The sequence below is a fragment of the Giraffa tippelskirchi genome, chromosome 2, assembly GCF_054371585.1.
Source record: "Giraffa tippelskirchi isolate mGirTip1 chromosome 2, T2T-mGirTip1v1.2.pri, whole genome shotgun sequence".
Taxonomy (NCBI): Eukaryota; Metazoa; Chordata; class Mammalia; order Artiodactyla; family Giraffidae; genus Giraffa; species Giraffa tippelskirchi.
In genome coordinates this window covers 63425000-63451090 of record NC_137276.1, presented here as the reverse complement: position 1 = coordinate 63451090, position 26091 = coordinate 63425000, and the positions used below count along the sequence as shown (strand labels likewise).

Here is a 26091-nt window from a genome sequence, read left to right as displayed (position 1 = left end):
GATGTTGGCAAAACAACTGGGGTTCAAAACCAGTTCAGTTTGAGAAAAAAGCCCAACAACAAAACAAAACACACATCCACACACAACTGGGGACCTTCTGAGCCACAACATTTACAAAGTTATTTCTTTCACGTTATTTAATAACTTTAAGAATCTCAAAATGGCTGTCTGAGGAGGCCTTACAGATAGCTGGGAAGAGAAGAGAAGCGAAAAGCAAAGGAGAAAGGGAAAGATATTCCCATCTGAATGCAGAGTTTCAAAGAATAGCAAGGAGAGATAAGAAAGCCTTCCTCAGCGATCAATGCAAAGAAATAGAGGAAAACAACAGATTGGGAAAGACTAGAGATCTCTTCAAGAAAATTAGAGATACCAAGGGAACATTTCATCCAAAGATGGGCTCGATAAAGGACAGAAATGGTATGGACCTAACAGAAGCAGAGGATATTAAGAAGAGGTGGCAAGAATACACAGAAGAACTGTACAAAAAAGGTCTTCACGACCCAGATAATCATGATGGTGTGATCCCTCACCTAGAGCCAGACATCCTGGAATGTGAAGTCAAGTGGGCCTTAGAAAGCATCACTATGAACAAAGCTAGTGGAGGTGATGGAATTCCAGTTGAGCTATTTCAAATCCTGAAAGATGATGCTGTGAAAGTGCTGCACTCAATATGCCAGCAAATTTGGAAAACTCAGCAGTGGCCACAGGGCTGGAAAAGGTCAGTTTTCATTCCAGTCCCAAAGAAAGGCAATGCCAAAGAATGCTCAAGCTACCGCACAATTGCACTCATCTCACATGCCATCTTATGGCAGAAAGTGAAGAAGAACTAAAGAACCTCTTGATGAAAGTGAAAGAGGAGAGTGAAAAAGTTGGCTTAAAGCTCAACGTTCAGAAAACTAAGATCATGGCATCTGGTCCCATCACTTCATGGCAAATAGACAGGGAAACAGTGGAAACAGTGGCTGACTTTATTTTTTTGGGCTCCAAAATCACTGCTGATGTTGATTTTAGCCATGAAATTAAAAGACGCTTACTCCTTGGAAGGAAGGTTATGGCCAACCTGGACAGCATATTTAAAAGCAGAGACATTACTTTGCCAACAAAAGTCCGTATGGTCAAGGCTATGGTTTTTCCAGTAGTCATGTATGGATGTGAGAGTTGGACTGTGAAGAAAGCTGAGTGCCACAGAATTGATGCTTTTGAACTGTGATGTTGGAGAAGACTCTTGACAGTCCTTTGGACTGCAAGGAGATCCAATCAATCCATCCTAAAGGAGATCAGTCCTGGGTGTTCACTGGAAGGACTGATGTTGAAGCTGAAACTCCAATACTTTGGCCACCTGATGCGAAGGGTTGACTCATTGGAAAAGACCCTAATGCTGGGAAGGATTGGGGGCAGGAGGAGAAGGGGACGACAGAGGATGAGATGATTGGATGGCATCACTGTCTTGATGGACATGGGTTTGTGTGGACTCCGGGAATTGGTGATGGACAGGGAGGCCTGGCGTGCTGCGGTTCATGCGGTTGCAAAGAGTCAGACACGACTGAGCGACTGAACTGAACAATCTCAAAGTCAGTTTTGCAAACATAAACTGAATTTTTTCCAGTGCTCAAATTCTAACCTTTGATCCCTCAGCCCAATAAACCTTTCTGCAGAAGCTCCATTTTCCTTGGGCCACACTGACTAGAAGTGCCCTCAGGGGACAAGTCAGACAAAAGGGACTTTCTCCTTTCAAGCATCCTATTCCCTCTGATTTTTGCTTGCGTTTTTCTCCAGTGTCTTCAAATAACTGGGTTTTGTTTTTGTTTTTATATTCTGTCCAGGGTTATCACTGCAATTAGCAGGGGGTAGTCTGATATGTTACTCCAGTACTACCAGAACTGAAACTCAACTTTATTGAATTTTAAAGGGCAGCCATTTTCTTCCATGTGGCTTCCCTCATAGCTCAGTCGGTAAAAGAATCTGCCTGCAATGCAGGAGACGTGGGTTCGATTTCTCGGTCAGCAAGATCCCCTGGAGAAGGAAATGGCAACCCACTCCAGTATTCTTGTCTGGAGAATCCCATGAACGTAGGAGCCTGGCAGGCTACAGTCCATGGGTCGCAAGAGTTGTGGACACGACTTAGCAACTAAACTACCACCATTTTTTTCTAACCCTGTGCTCATTTCTTTCTTCCCCCAGAAAATATATGGCAGGTTAGAATGAGATATGATTTGGAAGCTGAATGCCTGCTTCATCCTGTGTTTCAGATCCACCTAAAAAAGCTGAACACAGCCCAGAACTCCCACAGGAATTAAGCATGTTGCTCAATACCAGAAACCGTCAGTTCAAATTCTAGGCCTGTCACTTTGAGCTGTGTAACCTTTGGCAAATTACTTAACTTCTCTTAGATTCAGTTTCTCAGCTGTGGACAGGGAAAATAACAATTATATCTATTTCACAGGGCTTTAAGAGGGGATTAAATGAGTTAGTGGCCTAAGCTTTGTAAGTACTCAATATACACTAGTCATTATATGATGATGATGATGGTGGTGGTGGTGGTGGCGGTGGTAGTGATGGCTACAAGTGCCAGCAAACTCCTATAATACCACCTCCTCTCTCGACACCAGCTCCTTCAGTAGTCATGAGTCCTGCCATTAACAGTTTAAATATGGAAACTCCAACATATGCAGCAGTCTCAGGAGTAAGTAACGCCTTAACTTCTGGCAAGTTATCATTCTGCTGCCCTGTTTGGGTAGAGATAAACTCACCTTTCTGGCCGATTTACAGAGAGCTGGAAGTAGTTCTTGGCCATTTCTAGCCTTTCCTGGTACTGAACAGAACCTTCCATCAGTCCCTAAAAAATAATAATGCCCATCAGAACCTGATATAGATGGTATCATTAAAATAACCTGCTCACCAGCAACTTTCAGGGAGGCAGTATACAATACAGTACTAATATATCATACAAAAATCATGAGGCCTGAGTCCTCATCCTTGTTCTGTCATGGATGTACAGTTTCTCCAAAAAAGGGACTAGGCTAAATGTAATGGGTCCTCATCCTTTTCACCATTTAAGGGCCTCTTTCCAATTTGGGAGGTTTTCTATCATTTTCTATTATTTGTTAATAACTTGTTATAAAGAAACAATTGATTAACTAGCAACTAATTTATAAAACAAAGTACAAATAGAGCTCAAAAACAGCGTAATTCTAAACTATCATTTCTACCTTTCACAGGCATGTTTATGATGGCATCTATGCTTAATATTTTACATTCTTTAAAAAACATACTATAATATAAGCAGTTTTCCATACCACTACACAATCCTTAAAATTATCATATTCTTAAGGACTTTTCTACTTCTTGGATGTTTCCTTAAAGTGTAGATTATTTAACATAAAGTTTCCCTATTTGCAAGGCAGGAACAGAGGCACAGACATAGAGGATGACTTATGAACACAGCAGGGGAAGGAGAGGGTAGGACAAATTGAGAGAGTAGCATTGACATGTATACGCTACTATGTGTAAAACAGACAGCTACTGGGAAGCTGCTGTTTATTTAGCACAGGGAGCTCAGCTCTGTGCTCCACAATGACCTAAAAAGGGGGGGTTGTGCGGAGGAGGGGGGTTTAGGAGGAGGGGATATACATATACTTATAGCTGATTCATGTGTTGTACAGCAGAAACACAACATTGTAAAGCAATTATCTTCCAATTAAAAATAATAATAAAATAAAGTGAAGGTTCCAAGTTTGAACTTCTGCATAATTCTTAGAATACAGTATCAAATTACTTTCCAGTTAAGGTTGTAACTGTTACAATGTTATCAGCAATGTATAGGTGTACTATTTTCACTATATTTTCAATAGTGCTAAATATCTTTCATATGCTTTTTACATATGTGAAAAATGGTCTTTATTATTGTGTCAATATACATATCTTTACTATGTGTGAGAGTGATTATTTTAAGAGAAATTTACTAGTTCCCTTTTTGTAATTTTTTTTTAATTGGAGCATAGTTGCTTTACATTGTTGTGTACTTCACTGTACAGCAAAGTGAATCAGCCATACATCTACATACATCCCCTTTTTTGGGATTTCCCTCTCATTTAGGTCATGTAATTTTTTAATCTATGTCTTTGCTAATTTTTCTATTTGGTGTCTTCATGTTTGCTTTATAGATTTGCGCAAGTTATTCATCTGATATAAATAGTAACTTTTATCACTTTGTATAGATGTTATCAATTTTTCTAAAATATTAGAAACAGTTTATAGACACTCCCTTATTACCACCAAACTAGAATGATCCCTTTTAACTCTAGTTCTTACAATTATGTCACACATTAATATGGACCTAACACTTTAGATCACTGGCTTGATTTTCCCTCGACTGTACAATTTAAACAGTGCATTGCAAGTCATACCTTAAAGTAATCATTCTTTTTCAGACTTTCAAGGAAGCCAGCCCAGAGTGGTGATGTAGTCACAAGGGATTTTTTGGAGTCAGAAAAATGTGGGCTACATTTGGAACATAAGATCTCAAATCCATGAGCCTACATGGAAAAGACAGAATTTTTATTATTAGGTTACATTCTTTCCATTTAACCACACTCAAGAACTAGGTGACTGGACATATGGGTATGTGAACATTCATAATATTCTTTAAATTTTATGAAAAAAATATGACTTTAATTCCAAGTTTCTTAATCTCTACAGATTACTAAAAATTATAAAGGGGAAGCAAATAACAGAAAACAAAAATTCTTATTTTTCTGAAAGAGATTTCTCTTCTCACTGATTAAAAAACTAGAAATTTAAACTTCCTTCTTGCTTGCTTAAAAAGGGTTGCAAAAGGTTTCTTGTCTAACACAATTATAAACGAATTAAGCATGGTCTTAGGAATAGTAAAGGGAGGGAATCACTTCATTTTAAGAGTCCTTTGATTAAAAAATATAATAAATGCACATGGCAAAATAATTCTAATAGGGAGATTCCCTGATTACTCTGGAGAAAACTACTGCCACCAATTCCTTGCATATCTTTTCAGAAGTAATCTTTACACTAAAGCAGATACGTGTGCATGTGCATAAATATATCCTCCTACTCCATCCCCTTCATCACTAAATGGCAACATACACACTGCTCTGAACCTTGCTTTTCTCTTAGTGATATGCCCTGGAGATGATTTCATACAAACACATAAATTTATCCATCCCACTTCATGGACAGACCATAATTTATCCAACTATTTTTCTACTAGTAGACATTTTAGTATTTTCCAATCTTTTGCTACTATAAACAATGCTTTCACGAGTATCTTCATACGTCTTTGTGCACAAGTAAAATATATGGAGGATAAATTTCAGGAAGTGAAAATGCTGAGCAGCAGGGTTTGTGCATTTTAAATATTATGGAAAGTGATAAACTGTTCTAAGAGACTGAATCAACTCGTATTCCTATCAATAATGTTTGAGGGTACCTCTTTACGTATTTTTACAAACCTCGTACTTGTTATCAAACTTCTGGATACTTGCCAATCAAATGGTGAAAAACGTTACTTTGTAGTTTTATATCGCATTTCTTTTATTATGAGCAAATGTCAACATTTTTCATAAAAATCATTTGTATTTCCTTTTCTCTGGACTATCTGTTAATGGTTTCTGATCATTTTTGATTGATTACTACTATTTTTTTCATCTTGAATTGTAGCAATGCTATATACTAGATAAAGCAACTTTTGTCATTTACTAGTTTTTCTTTTTAGTCTTTGTCATTTAAACTGCAAATATATTTTACACTTTCTCCAGGTTAACTGTATTTTGACTATATTTATGGTTTTTTTCCATATAGAAATGTTTAATTTTTATATAATCAAATTTATCAATCTTTTCTTTTATTGTTTCCAGTTTCAAGTCATGCTTAGGAAGGACTTTCTTACTCATATTTTCATAAATTTTCCTACAGTTTCTTTCAAATTTTATGGTTTTGTTTTTTTCACTTAAATATTTGGTCCAACTGGAATTTATTTTGGCATAGATGTGAGATAATCAACTTTTTCAGATGGACACACAGTTCTATCATCCCTTACAGAATAGTCCATTTTTCCTTATTTCAAATACCACATCTTACTACATTCTCACATTAATACAGTGTATTTCTAGATTTCTAAGTTGTGTCATCACTCTGTGAAGAGCCCTTTGACATCAAGGAAGAAAATTAAATTTTCTGGTTCAACATTACCAACTTCATGCCCAATTCATGGGCTCGGTACTGGGGGTGACATGGAGGAGGCAGCCTGTATCCACTCCGCCGGTCTGGCACAAACCTTTGTTGCACCAACTGTGCATACAGACATCTAGTGAAAGTGACCTGGACATTGGGACACAAAATATGTGAGTGTCTTCCTGAAATTAAAATGCCTGAGTATCATTTCACAGTTAACAACAATAACTTCATTTACGAGCTTCATATTTAGATAAATGCAAAGAAGACTCAACCTATTTACTGTCTATATTTTTTAGTAACAGCTTTACAAAGATATAATTCACACACCATAAAATTTACCTTCACTGTCTGTATTTAGTTGTCACTAAGGTAATTCAAATCATTAGTTACATTACACGGCAATTTTGGTGGGTAGTTGATAAAGAATAATTCTTAATTCTCTGGAGGAAAGGAAATGTTTTATTGCTAAGAAAGATATAATTGCTCACATAGGGAAAATTTGGTCAGAAATAGCTAGGAAACATTGAGATATAAAATAGGAAGTCAGGTCTCTTACAGTCTTCCTCTTCTGGATAGGAGAAAAGAAAAAATCAAGGCTATGACACCAGTCAATCCTAAATGAAATCAACCCTGAATATTCATTGGAAAGACTGGTGCTTAAGTTGAAGCTCCAATACTTTGGCCCCCCGATGTGAAGAGCCGACTCACTGGAAAAGATCCTGATGATGGGAAAGACTGAGGACAGAAGGAGAAGGGGGCAACAAAGGACGAGATGGTTGGATGGCATCACCAACTCAATGGACATGAGTTTGAGCAAACTCAGAGAGATAGTGAAGGACAGGAAAGCCTGGTGTGCTGCAGTGCATGAGATTGCAAAGTTGGACATAACTTAGCGACTGAACAATAACAACAAAAAGTCTGTATTAACTTGCTATGAGAAACAGAATATTCCCAATTTTTTCCTAGTAAACAATTAAAATAATGTTCAATATTCTTTTCAGTGAGAGAAACTAAATGACCAAGAGAGCTATCTTACCGATGTCATTATTCGTGTTTCAGGCAAGAATGTCTTGAAAATACGACAGGCCCGCAGGTCAATGGGGTCCCGGAGGTAAAATGCCTGGACTCCTGCAGCCACCAATCTGGGGCGCTGCTTCAGCACTGCTGCAATACCAGCTGGGAGGAAGCAGTGTGCTTGATGAAGGGAGGCTTTAATTTTTTCTGGGTACCTGTGACAGGTAACATAATCACTTTTATTTTATGATATGACAAAGTTTATTTTCTTGGGCTCCAAAATCACTGTAGATGGTGACTACAGCCATGAAATTAAAAGACGCTTACTCCTTGAAAGAAAAGCTATGACCAACCTAGACAGCATATTAAAAAGCAGAGACATTACTTTGCCAACATAGGTCCATCTAGTCAAAGCTATGGTTTTTTCAGTAGTCATGTATGGATGTGAGAGCTGGACCATAAAGAAAGCTGAGCACCGAAGAATCGATGCTTTTGAAGTGTGGTGTTGCTGAAGACTCTTGAGAGTCCCTTAGACTGCGAGATCAAACCACTCCATCCTAAAGGAAATCAGTCCTGAATATTCACTGAAAGGACTAATGTTGAAGCTGAACCTCCAATATACTTCGGCCATGTGATGTGAAGAAATGACTCATTAGAAAAGGCACTGATGCTGGGAAAGATTGAAGGCAGGAGAAGGGGACGACAGAGGATGAGATGGTTGGATGGCATCACTGACTTAATGGACATGAGTTTGAGCAAGCTCCGGGAGTTGGTGATGGACAGGGAGGCCTGGTGTGCTGCAGTCCACAGGGTCGCAAAGAGTCAGACACAACTGAGCAACTGAACTGAACTGAACTGGTGTAAATATCTAGGATTCTTAAACCATTTACTTTCCTCTTAACATCTTGTCTTGCCTTGGTTCATCAGGAGTGAGATGAGTGAGATGAAGAGTGACAACTCTCTTGTCACCCTTGGGAATTCCCTGGTGGTCCACTGGTTAGAATTTGGCGCTTCCACTGCCAGCAACCCAGGTTCATTCCCTAGTTGGGGAACTAAGATTTCCATGCTGAGTGGCCAAAAAAATAATTGTTTAAAAAAGATACTCTATATACTAAAGACTACAGGTAGGAAAAGAGAGAAAGAAAACGTGTAAGAAATGGAAAATAAAGAAAAGGGATTAAGGTGGTCCAATAAAAACAAAACGAAAACGTTACTGCTGCTACTACTGCTAAGTCACTTCAGTAGTGTCCAAGTATACTTTGTAAAGAAAATCAGAATTTATTCTCATAAAGAATGGTACAAAGTGTACCAAAGCAAAGCTAAAAGAGATTATTATTTAATACCGTTATGATCTGAATAGTACTAAACATTTAATAGGTACTCAAATTTGAATGGCTGAACTAATACATTATTAGACTAAGGTGTTTGTTCTCTTCTGAATAGAATCTAACGCACTCCAACTAAGTCAGAGAATCCCATATATACACCCAGAATCAGAGAAAAATCCTGAACAGATTGTGCTCTCTCAGATTTTCATCTCTAAAGGTCCGAAAATTTTTATATATGAATCTACATAATACTTAGCCACACTCTCTAAGGTAAATAAATGCAAAAACATTGGGCCTACAACATTCAAATGGCAACTAAAAGATACAGCTGTTTCTTGATTTTAAAACACATGAAGTTTAATTTGTTGGTCAGTTTCACAAAGGATGAAGACAGAATGAAAATCAGCACTAATCTAGATGAAAGAAATGCTTAGATTCAACAAAAGACTTGAGCAACACGAAGTCAAAGGCTCCTTGACTAGCAGTGAAAGTGTCAGTTTTCTTACCCTCTGATGCGTCTATTCACGGCAGCTCGTACAGATTCTGAAGCCAGAATTTTTTCTGGGTGTGCTGAGATTATACTCAGTGCTTGTGAGATTGTTGGGGGTGTGGTAGGTAACCAGGATACTGTTCCAGATTTCTTTGGTGCAGGAATAATGCACAACTCCCCTTGGTGGAAAAATACCTGCAAAGTGATACAGTTTCCATACTTGGCACTGACAAAATCCAGGTACATATGAAAATGATGCCACATGGTTTCACCTCTGTAAATTTTCTAAACTTGGATATACTTACCCTGTTGGCACTATTATCAGGATCCAACCATTTAGGGAGAAAGTCAGCAGCTTCTATTAACAAGAATTCACCGTCATTGTCTTCAATCCTAATGCAAAAGAAATTTCACTTTGAATTATAAGAAGTACATATTTGCTAATAATCAAAACAGATTTGTTCTAATACATTTTTGCCCTAATCTTAGTAAATAAATATATGACTATATACCATAGATGTCTATAATTATGTAGATTTCTATAATTAAGCAAAATATTTTAAGATACCATTAAGTACTGAAGGGAGACTCTAAAATTGTAAGGAGGAATTCGAGAGTGATAAGGAGAAAAAATAAGTACATAAATAAATAGCGGTAGCAAAAATGTGAAAAATATACCAAGTACATAGGTCTTCAAAAGAAAAAAAAAAAAAATCACATACAGCCAAGATTAGGAAAACTTTTTTGGAGGAAGTACTACTGGGCCCTGAAAGATACTTTTGTTTTGCCTCATCTGCATCACTTTCTAAAAATTTAAATTTCTGAATATGTAGTACAGTCACATGATTAAAACTTTTAAAAAATACATAAATAGTTATACAATGAAAAAGTTTCCATGCACTTTTGTATCTATATGCCCAACCCCTCCACCATTGTTACTTCTCGTTTATCCTTCTGGAGTTTGCTTATGTGTAAGGTAGCCAATAGGAATATAAATTTTTTTCTTCTCCTGTTGCACAAATGGTAGCATACTACATATATTGTCCCAGATTATTTTTACTTTTAATGGGTGGAGATACAATACATCCAGAAAAGGAGAGATGCTCTGGGGAGTGGGAACAGCATAAGCAAAACTATGGAGGTGGCGTTTAAGGTAGAGATTTGAAGACTGACAACAAATAAAAAAAAGGACTAGAAAAGCACAGTTATATCATTTTGTGAAGAGCTTTAAATGTTGGCAGAATCCAGTGAGAATGAGTTTAATTTTATAAACAAAACAAATGAAATGTTTTAGAGTAGGGAAGTAAAATGGTTTGAGCTCTACTTTAGGAGCATTAATCTGGCAGAGACATAGAGGAAAAACTTCTTTCTTTTTCTAATTAAAAAAGAAAAACAACTGACAAGACAGTAGATGCTTATTAAAAGAGCTTTAGAGGCCTAGTGTGTAAGTATGACCCATCACTGCATATATAAATATCAGAATCAGCATATGGAAGGCACTGCCCCCTCATTACTATCCTAGTAAAGATATAAACTACCATATTTGTGCCTGTTTATTGAAAATTCTACCATTTATTTAAAAAGTAGGGCTACCTATTTGTAGGTGTGGTAATAGTAGTGTTGCATTATCTCTTAAGTTTACATCCTAAAGTATTTAAAAATCAAATGGTATAATATTGGAGGTTTGTTTTAAAACACTCTTGCTTCCCTGGTGGCTCAGTTGTTGAGAGTCAGTCTGCCAATCGGGAGATTTGGGTTGGATCCCTGATCCGGGAAGATTCCATATGCCACAGAGCAACTAACTTGGGAATGACAGAGAATTATCAGTTCCTATAATATTTTAAAAACTGAATTACAATGCATTATTATCTACTTTGCTTCGTATCCATACAGTTGTTCACTGATGTCTCTTTAAATGTCTTCTGTATATAGTTTCTCAAAAAAAAAAAAATAGAGCTATAGGGGAAGACATAGAGAAATCTGTGAAATTATATATATATATATATATATATATATATGAATTTCTTTTTAAGACACAGAAATTTGATAGTGATTACTTTTGGTAAAACAGAGCAGTACACCCTTTTGTATTGCTTGAATTTTATTTACCATGTGAATTTGTTCTTCCATAACAAGAATAAAAAAAAGAAGAGAAAACCTAAACTAAGCAGGTTTTATGTGAAAGTTTTTGGAAGTTAAACTCTCAGATGATACTTTAATTCTTCTTTAAGATAAGGAAGTCACCAGCAAAAAGGAATAAAACACAGAAGTCACATTTAAAATCTACATCTCAAATCTGTACAATTTCCACCAGCTACAGAAAAAAATATTACTAAATGGATAAAAATGTAGTCATTTTCCATAATAGAATTCCTTAAGAATTATTATTTTTTGTGAAGCTGGCTTCTTTATTTTTTTAATTTTTATTTCTTAATTGGTGGAAAACTGCTTTACAATGTTTTGTTGGTTTGTTCAGTACAACACAAATCAGTCGTAATTACATATACATATGTGTGTGTGTGTGTATATATATACATCTCCCTTCCTCTTGAGCCTCCCTCCCTTCCCCTTACTCCATCCCTCTAGGTCATCACAGAGCATGAGGCTGGGTTCCCTGTGTTATATAGCAACTTCCCACTATCTATCTATTTTACACATAATAGTGCATATATGTCAATGCTACTGTCTCAATTCATCGCATCCTCACCTTCCCCCACTTTGTCCACAAGTCTGTTCTCTATTAGGTTCATCAGTACCATTTTTCTAGATTCCATACATATGCATTAATATGATACTTGTTTAAGAATTATTAATAAAACTATAATACCTTGCTACTAACTCTGGAAATTCTTTTGTAATTTGCTTCACTATATAAACAATAAACCATTCATCCTCAATGTTATCCCCAAACTTTGTCACGCCAAATATATGAGCAGGAACATCTCCTAAAAACAAGAGAAAAGCAATGATATAATCAAATAAATTTATCAGTTCAAATAAAAGTACAAGCAATCATTCAATTAAACAAACTTTTATTAACTGGCTATGCTCCAGGAGTATGGCCATATACTGGGAGCTGAGGTTGCAATACAGAACAAAGATATAAGAAGCTTACTCTTGAAGAGCTTAGAGTCTGGACAACAGGAGATGGACAACCAATCACAAAACAAGATGATGAACAGAAGTATACACTGAGGGCTATGTGGTCGTAACATATGTGATATCTGAGCTATGCTCCTCTGGAGGAATGACCACAGTAGGTTTCCAGAAAGAGAGAACACATGCATGTGTAAAGGCACAGAGGCATGACAGATGATTGCGTGTTCTGGGAGTATCAGCAGAAATTTTCAAACAAGTGCATTATCCAAAAATATGTAGAACTTAAACAATATACTCAGATAGCCAATGGGTCAAAGAAGAAGTCATGAGGGGAATTAGAAAATATTGGGAGGCTAATGAAAACCAGGGCTTCTCTGGTGGCTTAGACGGTAAAGAATCTACCCACAATGCGGGAGACCCAAGTTCAATCCCTGGGTGGGGAAGATCCCCTGGAGGAGGAAATGGCAACCCACTCCAGTATTCTTGCCCAGAGGATTCCATGGACAGAGGAGCCTGACAGGTTACAGTCCATGGGGTTGCAAAGAGTTGGACACACAACTGAGCAACTAACACTTTCACTTTAACACTTTCAATGAAAACCAATACAACAAACCAAACACACGGGATACAGTGAAAGCAGTGCTACGAGGAAGTTTACAGTTATAAAAGATCTCAGATCAACAACCTAACTTCATACCTTAAGGAACTAGAAAAAGAAGAACTAAACTCAAAGCTAGAGGAAGGAAATAATGAAGATTAGAGCAGAGATCAACGAAATAGAGAATAGGAAAACAATATTTTAAAAAATCAACTAAACTGAGTTGGTTTGTTTAAAAGATCAACAAAATTCACAAAACACTAGATTAAGAAAAACAGACTCAAATAGCTAAAATCAGAAATGAAAGAGGGAATATCACAACCTATGCCACAGAAATAAAAATTATAAGAAAACACAATGAACAACTGTACACCAACAAACTGGATAACTTAGAAGAAATGCATAAATTCCTGGAAACACACAACTTGTCAAGACTGGAACACACAGAAGTAGAAAACTTGTACATATCTATAATAGTAAGGAAAGTGAATTAATAATCAGAAACTTCTCAACCAAGAAAAGCCCAGGACTTCACTGGAAAACTCTACCAAACATTTAAAGAAGAATTAACATCAAAAAAAAAGAAAACTGAAGAGGAGGGAACATTCCCAAACTTATTTTTTGAGGCCAGCATGAGCCAACAAAACACCTGCAAACTAATTCAACAACATGTTAAAAGGATTGTACACCATGACCAAGTGAGATTTATTCCTGGAATGCAAGGATGATTTGACACAGGAAAACCAACCGACGTAATATATCATATTAATAGAATGAAGGTCAAACAAGCGTACTGTGGAGTGTCTCAAGAGTTGCCATGGCAAAAAAAAATGCCACACAGGTGGGACAAACTGCCCAACCAACACCTCTCCCTACTCCAGATCTCCCGAGTTTCTTCAACTAGAGAAGCTCCAGTTAGAGTGCCTTCACTTTTATCTACCTTACATATTAAGGGCTTCCCTTGTGGCTCAGCTAGTAAAGGATCCTCCTGCAATGAAGGAGACCTGAGTTCAATCCCTGGGTTGGGAAGATCCTCTGGAGAAGGGAAAGGCTACTAGAGAATTCTCTGGCCTGGAGAATTCCATGGACTGTATAGTCCATGGCGTCGCAAAGAGTCAGACATGACTGAGCGACTTTCACTTTACATATTAAACTTCAATTTTAATTTCATCCAGAAGCAATGCAGAACTGTCGGAGGGTGTTAGGCAGGAGAGTGACATGATCAAATTCGTTTTACAAAGATAACTGTCAACACTGTCAGGAACTGGAGACACTGGGACCAGAGAGATTAGTTAGGTGGCCACCTTAGTCTTCCAGATGAAGAGGGCCTAGACTGTAGCCAAACAGATGTGAGAAAGGGTCAGATTTCAGGAGTAAAAACAGTAGGATTTAGTGCCTGTGGAACATGGTGAAGTGAGGATTTGAGGGTGATTTTGAATTACTAACAAGCTTGACTCCTAGGTGGATAGTAATACCATTAAGCAAGATGAGAGAGCACTGTGTAAAAATTATTTTTGAGAAAAAAGATAGGGGATTAGTTTTGCCGTGCTGTGCTAATGGGACAGTGTTCTTGCCAATAAGTATCACACGTATCAGTGATAAGGCATTCAATAAAATTAACATTTTACATTTGGCAACTGCTAGCCAAAAGGTAACAGAGAAGCACTAAAATGAGAGCCAGAATGAAGGAATCACAAGATGTCAGGCTCCTGATATGAAATAAGACCCCACAGAAGTTGTTGTTGCATGAACAGAGCCTTGGTAAGTTATCCACGACCCATTTTAGTAAAGTTACAAGAAATGAGAGGACAAAGTGCCATTATTTGGCCACAGGTCAGATCTCAAGCACTGACAATACAGCGAAGCAGTGAAGGAATCTCAAAATGCTTCTGTGTGGAAAATAGTGGTTATTTAGCTCAATTATTTCTCTTTATAAGCCAAGCAGACCCACTCTTAGACTCTTGGCAAAACAACTATATCAAACAAGGCAGCCTAGTAAACACACTATCAAGACGGAGGAATACAAAGTAACAGCTGAAAGAACTATGGTTAAAGAAGCCAGCCTGAACCTGTTTAGTGTAGGTACCTAGATATAAGATGGCATAGTAAAGTTCAAAAGAAAAGCCATGGCTTGATAATGTTGAGTATATATTAGTTCCTAAGATAATGACTGTTAGAAAGCTTTCATCAACATGAATTTTTTTTTAATTTTTTTAAGTTCAAGAGCTTAACTGAATTTCAGCAAATACCATAAACAGTTCAGGATATAAATCTCCTGACAACACTGAATGAACTGTGGACTATTACACATCACTGGTGTCAGAATGACATTAAAAGCCACATGTATCAAAGCAAAATAAGCAAAAGAACCTTACCTTTCCCAGGTTTATATTTGAGATTGAAAGGCTGATTCTGCCAGATATAGGGGACCAGCACGGGTGCAAACTGGGTCATTATCCTCTCAATGTACTTTTGAAGGGTCTCTCTGTGTTCTTCTGGGTCCTCTGGTTTATCTGGTATCAGGAACAGGCGATACTCTACGGCGTCTTCCACTGTAGCAAACTTCATATTTTCCTCCATTTTTCTTTGAAAGTTACATTTAAAGTTTCAATAATATAAACCATATAGAATACTGTAGAAGTAATATCCTAGTCCCTGAACTATGCTAGGCAATTCTATTAACATTGTTCCCCCAAATTCGGTGATTTACATACCATCATCACGCTTTTTGCATTGACCACATATCAACTATGGTAACACTTATTTAATATTCTTTTAATGACAGTTTTATACTTACAATTATATTAAAGGAACTTTTAATATACTACAATAAATGGAAATCCAATACCACATTCCCAAACTAATAAATAAGCATTAAGAATAAAATAAACAATGTTTGCCCCTCCATTATCAGTGGTGCGTATAACACACTTTTGGAAACACTGCAATAACATTTTTAAACACTATCAAAAGTCCCAGATCTGCCAAAAGTCCCAATTGTGTTCTGGGCATTTCATTTTCTCTTTCTGTGGCTTTTCCCTTAACTGGAGAATGAGACTGTTACCTATCATCTCTTTAATCCTTCCCTAGTTAAATTTTTAATATTTAAATGTTCTTAAGCACAATCTCCCTTACTCTGCAGAATTTAAATCTTTCCCATTGTGTGGGATAGAGGAATTCAAAACTACAAAACATTCATTCCTATCATTTCACCCCCAAATAATCTGCGCATGGCTCTTGATTCTACAACTATCTGTTCTAAATTTCCCCCCTTTTCAGGTTTCAGAAGGTATAGCTCTGGTATATTAGGAGGTGGTGAATAACTATCTTCTAAAGGTTTCGCTTACATACAAAAGTACTAGTTCACTATTGTTGCCAAGTGAGGCTTGGTAAAAGAAAAAACTGCGCTGGATCGTCCACTTCACGGCTGCAATTGGATTTTCAGACTTGTTTTTCCAACGGATTAGTAAAATGCGGTCCAGAGGAAATTGCATCTTCTATCTAGACACTCTTTCACTACAGACCGTCCAAATTATCATTTGGCCTTTTAACCCAAGTGCCTGCGTGCTAAGTCCCTTCAGTCGTGTCCGATTCTTTGCGATCCTATGGATTGGGAATTCATGAGATTCTCCAGGCAAGAATACGGGAGTGGGTTGCCATTTCCTGCTCCAGGGGATCTTCACGACCCAGGGATCGCACCCGGGTCTCCCCCACTGCAGACAGATTTTTAACCATCTGAGCCACCAGGAAAGCCTTATTATGAAGAATTTAGTGACAGGGCTAGAAGGGACTTTTGAGACCACGCAGGCTAACTCCACACTGTATATATGAGAAAACTGGGAGCACAGCAAGAGGAGCAACCAAGCAACACAGGCCTGGCTGGGAGTCTAGGGGCTCTTTACTCAGACCAGGCTCTCTCCTTCACCCAACAAAATGAAGCAAATTCCGCTTACGGTTCTGGGCCTGGGCCTCTTCGGCAAGTCTTTGTTGCAGCACCTTTCCTCAGCCGTCTCTCCTACCTAGTGAGCTGATGGGGAACTGCCAGCAGTAGACACAGCCTGACTCAGGCTGGGTCCACACGTTCGTCTGGAACCAGAGCAGGGGAAACTCCGAAAGTCAGAAACGACTCAGCCTCGGAACCCCGAGCCGTCGTCCCGATGCAGTCGGCGGAAGCATTAGGTGAGTGCTCCTGTGATATCGTCACTTCCGCCCTTAAGGGGAAGCCGGAAGACTAGGGAGGTGGGGACCCTGGGAAAGTGGCGGTGTGGCGTCTAGGAAACGGGGCGTGACGGGGCCGGAAAGTGGCGGGAGGGGGCCGAGCCGGAGCGGGTGGGAGGGCCAGGCCTGGAAGCCCCCACCCTGGCTTGTCCGCACCCGCCGCGGCTGAGGAGGAAGAGGAGGATGACCTCCAGATACACTAGGAAGGCGGTGCCACAGAACTTGGAGTTGTGAGTGAACTGCTCAGCTACTCCAGCGCGGGCCGGGGGGTGCCGAGGAGGGTCGCAGGCGCTCTGGGGACCCTCCCTGCCCAGTCCCTTGCTCCTTTTACCTTTCCCAGGGTGAGAGAAAAGAAAATCTTCGGAATTCTCTCCTACCAGCTTTGCTGGACGTTGGCCCTTCTGTTTCCTTCTCCAGCTAATAAGGGCGTGTTACTTGTGCTGTCCCAGAAACTTGGTCTGTTTGGCCTGCACTTCTTGAGTTAGGGATTTGGTTTCCTATGGCATTTTGTAGTTTCCACGTGTTCCGTGCCCCAGTGTCAATGGCCATTGACAACTCTTGAAGCTGTTAATAGCTGAGTGCTGCAAGAAAGTTGAATACGTCTGGTGCCAACCACAGTGCAAAGCTACTTATATGCATTAGCTCACAACTCTATCAATAAGGATAGCAGATAGGAGCTATTATTATTTTGCACTTTCTACAGATAAAGAGGAGAAGGCAATGGCACCCCACTCCAGTACTCTTGCCTGGAAAATCCCATGGACGGAGGAGCCTGGTAGGCTGCAGTCCATGGGGTCGCTAAGAGTCGGACATGACTGAGCGACTTCACTTTCACTTTTCCCTTTCATGCACTGGAGAAGGAAATGGCAACCCACTCCAGTATTCTTGCCTGGAGAATCCCAGGGTCGGCGGAGCCTGGTGGGCTGCCATTTATGGGGTCGCACAGAGTCGGACACGACTGAAGTGACTTAGCAGCAGCAGCAGCAACAGATAAAGATCCCAGGTTTAAAGGTTGTAGCATGGTAGAGATCACATAGCCAGAAGGTGGTGGAGCTGAAGTATAAACCTGTTGTCTGATTTTGAAGATTGTGGTCATAACCATTACACATAACTGCCTCCCCACCTCTGCAACTTAGTTTCTGAATCCTTGAGGATCAGTTTTGCTTTTGAGACTTTATAGAGCAAATGTGCTCTGTGCTAAGTCACTTCACTCCTCTGTCCATGGGATTTTCCAGGCAAGAATACCAGAGTGGGTTGCCGTGCTCTCCTCCAAGGGATCTTCTCCATGCAGGGATGGAACCTGGATTTCCCATATTGCAGGCAGATTCTTTACCATCTGAGCCACCAGGGAAGCCCAGAGAGCAAATGTTTCTGACTTAAAGACCCACCTCCCACGCCTAGTGAAATGTAATTTAGGAAGTAATGATAATGTCATACATTTATTAATACTTTATACTTTCAAAAATACTTTCACATCTTGATTCTCGTGACAACTCTGTAAGATGAGTATGATTATCTTCAGTTTTTCAGCAGATGAACTATAAGAAAGGTACACACCTTAAGATTATATAACCAATAGGTTTTGAGCTTGGGCTTTTCAACCCCAAATACCAATTTCTTTCCTCCACTGAACTGTGTAATTTTAACAACCATACATTTATTAATTATTACCTATACAGAGTAATAACAGGCATGGTATTTTCAGTCACATCTGGGTTTCTGTTTAGACTCTTTTTTAGCCTTATTAATTTTAGGCAAATTACTAAATTTTTGAGCTTTCAGTTCTGTAATATAGGATAAGACCTTATCTAAAAGTATATCTAAAAGTGATGGCATAGAGCTTGACATATAATAGGTCCTCAATAAGTGGTAATTTCCTTGTCCCTTCCCACCTCTATTTGGTACAATAGCCATACAAAGAAAATCAGTCTATGATCTTTCCTTGCCTTTCAGAAGCTTGTTATCTATTAAATAATAGGATAGAACACAGAAGCAACTCGGTTATGCTTTTTAGGAACTAGGAAGAAGAAAGTCATTTCCCAATCTAGGGAGCAGTGCTTAGCCAAAAACCTACTTTTATAATTAATTCTGACCATTATGAGAGTGAAAAAGAAGTATCATTTATGGAAAAAAAATTGTTGATTGCACTTATTGGACCGGAATTATTGACCCAGTATGGTTATGTTGCTGTTGTTGTTGTTGTTTAGTCGTCTGGCTCTTTTGCGACCCCATGGGCTATAGCCCACCAGGCTTCTCTGAACATGGGATGTCCCAGGCAAGAATACTGGAGTAGGTTGCCATTTCCTTCTCCAGGGGATCTTCCTGACCCAGGGATCAAACCTGTGTTCTCTGCCTTGGCAAGCAGATTCTTTACCACTGAACCACCTGGTTATGTTACTTGTTCTCTATTGTTGATTTCATACTCCCTAAAGATACCTCTCCCAAAAGATGATTCTCTAGAAGTGTCAGAATAATGTGAATAATGACAATAATGAAGATTATATGCGTTTAAATAACAGTATATTAAAGGTACTTTTCCCTTTAGGTGTTATAATGATAATTTGCTTTGAAGAACTAACTTTAGTTTTCTAACAGTTACAAATTATAGATATTAAAAAGATTTTGGCATAAGCATACAGCTTAACGTTTTTAAAATGATAAATCTCAAGCATAACTGTATAGTGAATAATATAATGACTACCCATCACCTACATTAAACAGTTATCAAATTTTTAATATATTTGCTTCATCTTTCATATGTATATTTTTTCAGCCTGTCATCTGTGAAATAATGGAAAACCCCAGACATTATCATTTCACCCCATATACTTCATTATGCATTTCTAAAAATTATATACATTTTCTTATTTAATAACCATAAACCTATGATCAAAGTTAATATATCTTTGGTATTATCTGATTGTTACTTCATAACCAAATTTCTCTGACAGGCTAAAATATGTCTTAAGTTTCTATTTCATGACTGGGATCCACATTTCTGATCTCCACCACTGTTTCAAAGACAAGCTTTTGGTTATAAGATCATTGAATGACAGAAGAAAAAAGCTCTCCACAAATTCAGCTCCACCATTTGAGAAATAATTTAAAGTACAAGCTCTGCTGAGTAGGTCTTTATCTTTATATACAAAAATGGTACAATTTATTAAAATCTCAAACTATTCATTTGCTCTGAGCAGCCTCAGATAGACTATTTGGATTTGAATCCTGGCTCCATCACTTACTAGCCATATGACCTTAAGCAAGTTACTTAATCCCTCAGTGCCTCACTTTCCTTTCTTGTGAAACAAGAGTATTACATTTATAATACACATTTGCATATTAAAAGCCCTGGGAAAACCTATTGTAAAGAAACCTGTGTAACTTTGTTTAACCTGTCAAGTTATTTGACTATGGATTTTGTGGGGAAAGAAAGTCTACTATAGATGATTAGGACTGGAACATACAATAATTGACCCCATAGTTTATTCTGAGTCTTCCCTAGTGGCTCAGATGGCAAAGAATCTGCTTGCAGTGCGGGAGACCCTGGGTCGGGAAGATCCCCTGGAGAAGGGAGTGGCTACCCACTCCAGTATTCTTGCCTGGAGAATCCATGGACAGAGGAGCCTGACGGGCTACAGTCTATAGGGTCACGAAGGGTCAGAACACAACTAAAGCAACTAACACTTTCACTTTTTTCATAGTTTATTCTAATGCACATGTTGAACTCTCTAGAACAGCACCATCCAATAGAAATATAATACAAAACACATAACTTAAAATTTTCAGATACTCACATTAAAAAATAGTAGAAACAGGTGAAATTAACTTTTTAATCTTTTTATTTTTAAGTAATTATGGACTTACAGGAAGTTACAAAAATAGTACATAGAGTCCCATGAACCTTTCACTCAAGATTCCCCCAATGATGACAACTTATGTAACTTTCAAAGCCATGAAACTGACATTGGTACAGTACTGTTAAGTAGACTATAAACCTTACTCAGTTTTCATCAATTTTTATATCCACTCTTTTGTGTACGTATATGTATACATAGTTCTATGCAATTTGATCTCATTTATATATTTATTTAACCACCAGTGCAATCAAGATACAGTGCTGTTCTATCACCACCAAGAAACATCCTTATATACCCCTTTATAGTCACATCCATTCCTTTCTCCATACCCTGGAACCACTAATCGTTTCTTCACCTCTGTATTTTTCTCATTTGTGAATGTAATATAAATAGAATCATATAGTATATGTAACCTTTTGAGATTGGCTTTTTTCAGTAAGCATGATGCCCTTGCAATCCATCAAAGTTGTTGCACGTTATCAGTTCACCCCTTTTTATTGCTAAATCATATTCCACTGTGTGTGTAGAGATACCAAAGTTTAATTATTCACCTGTGAAAGGACATTTCAGTTCTTCTAATTTTTTTTCAATTATAAATAAAGCTGCTCTGAATGTGTACAGATTTTGTGTGAACATAAATTTTCATTTCTCTGGGATTAAATACCCAAGGGTGCAATGGGTAGGTCTTATGATAAATTCATGCATTTAGTTTTATAAGAAACTGAAATTATTCCAGAGTGGTTGTACCATTTTACATTCCTACCAGCAATGTATGAGAAATCCAGTTTCTCCATATCTTCACCTGCATTTAGTGTTATCACTGTATTTTATCTTAGCTGTTCTAATAAGTGTGTTTTGTATCTTATTATGTTTTCAATTTGCAGTGAAATAAGTTTTAATATATTTTGTTTAACCCCTGTATATCCAGAATATTATCATTTTAATATGTAACCAAAATAAAATAATTAGTGGTACATTGTACATTCTTGTACTAAGACTTCAAAATCCTATGTGTTTTACACTTAAAACGTTTCTCATTTCCAACTGACCACATTTTAACTGCTAGTGGCTAATGGCTATTGCACTGGACATTGCAGTTCCAGAACAGCAAGAAGTAGGTGACTTAACTTGTAGATCAAGTTACTGAAAAGTATATATTTTTTTCTTTACAAAAAATATAACTTTTTCCATTTCACAGGAAAGGAATAACAAAACATGCGCTTAATCATCATCCTCTTCCTGAGCAACTGGATGAAATTTCCTCTACCAATGACAGCCATGAAAAAGACATAAGTTCTCAAAGGTAATGACACAAAGTGTACTTGTTTGCTTATTGCACTTGATAATGGCAAAAGTTTTGGGTTTTTTGCCTTCGGATTGGTAGCAAGCCTTGTACTAATGAAATAAAAGAAATTTTGTCACATTTTTCAATACCATTCAACTTCCATTCTGGAACAACTAGTGGAAACATACTTATTTTTGTAATCTTTGAAAAGTAGTATTATGAGGTAGTTAAAAGCAGAAACTCAGGAGGAATCCAAACAGATCTGATTTTTAATCTTGGTTTTGCCACCTATTAGCTGAATAATATTGAGCAAGTTATTTACCTGGTAATAGTATCCCTTAAAGGGTGTAGTAAATATAAATGAGATAAAATATAGTAAATTCTTAGTAAATATTAGCTGCAATTATTATTTTAAGAAATAGGACAGAGGAGATGGTAACTTCACAGAGGGTTCTGAAAAGCAGTTGTGGTATCATACAAAAATTATAGTCATAAAACCTTGTTTCAAAATCTAGTACTAAATCTCAAGAGTTTTTGCCTTTAAAAAAAGTACATCACTAGATGTACTGGTGAGTTTTACATCACCAGATTGTTGTGAGGATAAAATGCAGTTAATATCTGTGAAAGTGCTTAGTAAACTAAAAGTGGCATGCAAGTTCACATACTATTCCTAGTATTTCCGAAATGTCTTTAGTTTCTTGAGGGTAGATGTTATAAGTGAAATGTTAAAAAAATATTAATTGTAAACTAAGACTAGAATTATTTAGAATGGCTGCCATCAGTTCTTTAGGAATCAGGTCAGACCTTACTGTGATGCTTACATTTCAAATTCTTCATTTATTTTTGTCTCTGTGGATGTATTTGTACAAATGCTTATCACCTAAAAGATCGCTGAGTAGTTAATGCTACAGAAACTTGAGGAAATATAAGAATTTTTCTGTTTTCTCTTTTCCTTCCCACTTGTGCATTTAGTGAATCTGACATCACACAAGAATCACCTTTTACATCAGCTGACACTGGAAATTCAAGGTCTGCTTTTCCAAGTTGTACAAGCACAGGGATCTCTACTGAAGGCAGCTCGGACTTCTCCTGGGGATATGGTGTGAGTTTTATGTTATTGGTCTGATGGAGTGCTTGCATGACTGTTCTGGGAGTTAGGATTTGTCAGTTTGGTCAGTATATTTCATGCCTTCCCTCTCCTACATTTTTTATTTTATTTTATTTGGCCACGTCATGTGGCATGCAGGATCTTAATTCCCCAACAAGGAATCAAACAGTGGAAGTGTGGAGTCTTAACCACTGGACCACCAGGGAAGTCCCTCCTACTTTGTTTATTTACCCTTTAAAATAGCTATAAACAAGCATCAGTCTTCTGAAGTTGATCCTTAAAGATGCTTAGTGTTTCGCTTAAACAACTGCAGGTAGGTATAGATCTGGGCCCTGGATCTACTCTGCTATGCTCAGTCCACTAATGTGTCTCTCCACTACTAATATTACCTTGTTGTTTAAAATGTTTTTGAAAGTTACTACTAAGCCAATAGACTCAGAAAATGTTTACAATATATTGTTAAATGAAAAAAAGCCCATTAAAAACAATATGTATAGTGTGGTTCTAATTTTATTTTACATATATTTTTGCTTATATATACTAGAGAAAAAGATTAAAGGTATTTACCTCAAATGTTATTCAGCTCTTATTAATTAACTGAGTGTTGTGATAATGAGGTTTGTTTATTCATTCATGACTATCTCCCATTGTACTTAAGACCAACAGCTTTCAAAGGAAATTTAAAAGACAGATTTTATGCATGTTTATCACCTTGATGCAATAGGTATTTTTATTCTGTTTAATGTTTTGGTTTTTTTGGCCACAAGGCATGTGGGATCTTAGCTCCCCAAAACCCATACCCCCGGCATTGAAAGGCTAAGTCTTAATCACTGGACTGCCAGGGAAGTCCCTTAGTTTTTTTTTTAAAGGGTATCTGATGTGGGGTTGATGAGGGAAAAAAAAATTGTACAACTTACAGAAAATTGCACAACTTATGTATTGGGTGTGTACGCACATGTGTGTGTGTGTGTGTGTATGAAAACAGTACGCCAACCAAGATATAGACCGTCAGCTCCCACAAGGCTCCTAGATGGCCTTTCCCAATCCCAAAGATAACCACTATTCTGGTCTCTGTCACCAGGTTTACTTGTTCTTGCCCTTTATATAAATGGAATCCTATAGTATGTATTGGCTTCCCTGGTGGCTCAGATGGTAAATTGTCTGCCTACAATGCGGGAGACCCGGGTTCGATCCCCGGGTTGGGAAGATCCTCTGGAGAAGGAAATGGCAACCCACTCCAGTACTCTTGCCTGGAAAATCCCATGGATGGAGGAGCCTGGTAGGCTACAGTCCGTGGGGTCGCAAAGAGTCGGACACGACTGAGCAAATTCACTTTCACTTTCATAGTGTGTATTAATAGTTATATCTGGCTTCTTTTGCTTAGAATTCTTTGGACAGTTCATACATGATATTGCATATATTTGTAGTCTGTTAATTGCCTATTTATATTTCATACTCACTTATTTTTTAATTTATCATTTTCATATCAATTAGTAGGAGTTCTTTATCTTTTAGATTAGGTGTGGTGAAAGTGAAAGTCACTCAGTCATGTCCAACTCTTTGCGACCCCATGGACTATACAGTCCATGGAATTCTCCAGGCCGGAATACTGGAATGGGTAGCCTTTCCCTTCCCCAGGGGATCTTCCCAACCCAGGGATTGAACTGGGGTCTCCTGCATTGTAGGTGGATTCTTTACCAGCTGAGCTACAAGGGAGGTATACTTTTTCTATTAAAGACTAAATAGTAAATATTTCAGGCTTTGCAGACTGTCAGGACCCTCAGTTCTCACTGAGAACTGAGCCATAGGCAGTGCATAAATAAATGGGCATGACAGTATTCCAATAAAATGTTATTAGAAAAGAGGTTGTGGTCTGAATTTATCCCACTGGTCATAGTTTGCTGACCCCTATTCTAAATACTTTTAACAGAGACTCTTAGGAAGCTGCATTGTGTCCCTTCATCCTATAGAACTACAGAACTTTTGGTATTGTACCCAATTGAAAACTTATTTACCAACTGCTGTTACAGGTAGAGGTAGCTAATGAATTGTACAATAAGTCAGGAGATGGGGCTTTCTGGAATGTCATTTTTTCCATTTATCCCCTTTCTCCTAATTCCTGCCTGGAACATGGACATATGGCTAAAGGTAAAACAGCCATCTTAAACCATAAAGCATCACTGAGGATGGAAATGATAGAAGAAACTGAATCCTTGATACCCATGGAGCTACCATATCAGCTTTTAATGCTTACCTGTAGATTAATTTTTTTATGAGAGAAAAATAAACTTTTGTTTAAGCCACTATTATTGTTTTTGTTAGTAGTAACTAAGTGCAGTTAATCACTAATACACTAATTCTTTGTTAAATGTGTTGCAACTATCTTTTCCTAATAAGTGGCTTTTGTAACTTTCACAAATTATTCCACCCTTAGGTTTTTAATCCCCCGGAATGGTTTTTTCTACATTCATATAGAAGGAACAGAATTTTAATTTTTCTATGTGGATAATGAATTATTTCAGCACCTTTTACTGACTAGTTCAGGATTTCTAAGCAAGAGCATTTTTGGCATTTTGGATATGGCTGTAGAGAAATGTCCCATATATATAGCAGGATGTTTAGTGTTCATCATTGCTGCCTATTAAATACCTGTAGCAGCCTCTGGTCATTGTGATCACTAAAAATGCACATACACATTTCCAACTTCTTCCATGTGAAAGTAGTAGCATGAAAGTGTTAGTTGCTCAGTTGTGTCCAACTCTTTGTGACCACATGGACTGTAGCCCTCCAGGCTCCTCTGTCCAAGGAATTCTCCAGGCAAGAATACTGGAGTGGGTAGCCATTCCCTTCTCTAGGGGATCTTCCTGATCCTTGATGCATCCTTTTC

General features: G+C 37.8%; 2 protein-coding genes across 16 annotated transcripts in view; one reads left to right on the top strand and one right to left on the bottom strand.

Moving 5' to 3' along the window:
* Positions 1 to 16830, bottom strand: part of ECD (ecdysoneless cell cycle regulator) — a 45198-nt gene extending 28368 nt beyond the window's left edge. For 11 of the 12 annotated variants that reach the window (XR_014075881.1, XR_014075876.1, XR_014075877.1 and 8 more), the window contains exons 1-9: positions 16690 to 16830; positions 15112 to 15320; positions 11867 to 11984; positions 9345 to 9432; positions 9056 to 9234; positions 7244 to 7436; positions 6223 to 6351; positions 4407 to 4535; positions 2751 to 2836 (exon numbers count right to left, since the gene is read on the bottom strand). Coding sequence is in view for 5 of the 12 variants with exons in the window: in XM_081565958.1 (XP_081422084.1) it covers positions 2751 to 2836; positions 4407 to 4535; positions 6223 to 6351; positions 7244 to 7436; positions 9056 to 9234; positions 9345 to 9432; positions 11867 to 11984; positions 15112 to 15316 (1127 nt within the window). In the remaining 7 variants the exon portion in view is untranslated. The remainder of the gene's footprint in view (positions 1 to 2750; positions 2837 to 4406; positions 4536 to 6222; positions 6352 to 7243; positions 7437 to 9055; positions 9235 to 9344; positions 9433 to 11866; positions 11985 to 15111; positions 15321 to 16689) is intronic. The other variant, XM_081566028.1, reaches the window with a different exon arrangement.
* Positions 16831 to 16964: 134 nt separating this feature from the next.
* FAM149B1 (family with sequence similarity 149 member B1) overlaps positions 16965 to 26091 on the top strand; it is a 43164-nt gene continuing 34037 nt past the window's right edge. For all 4 annotated transcript variants that reach the window (XR_014075894.1, XM_081566059.1, XM_081566052.1 and 1 more), the window contains exons 1-3: positions 16965 to 17184; positions 22010 to 22114; positions 23069 to 23198. Coding sequence is in view for 3 of the 4 variants with exons in the window: in XM_081566059.1 (XP_081422185.1) it covers positions 17138 to 17184; positions 22010 to 22114; positions 23069 to 23198 (282 nt within the window). In the remaining variant the exon portion in view is untranslated. The remainder of the gene's footprint in view (positions 17185 to 22009; positions 22115 to 23068; positions 23199 to 26091) is intronic.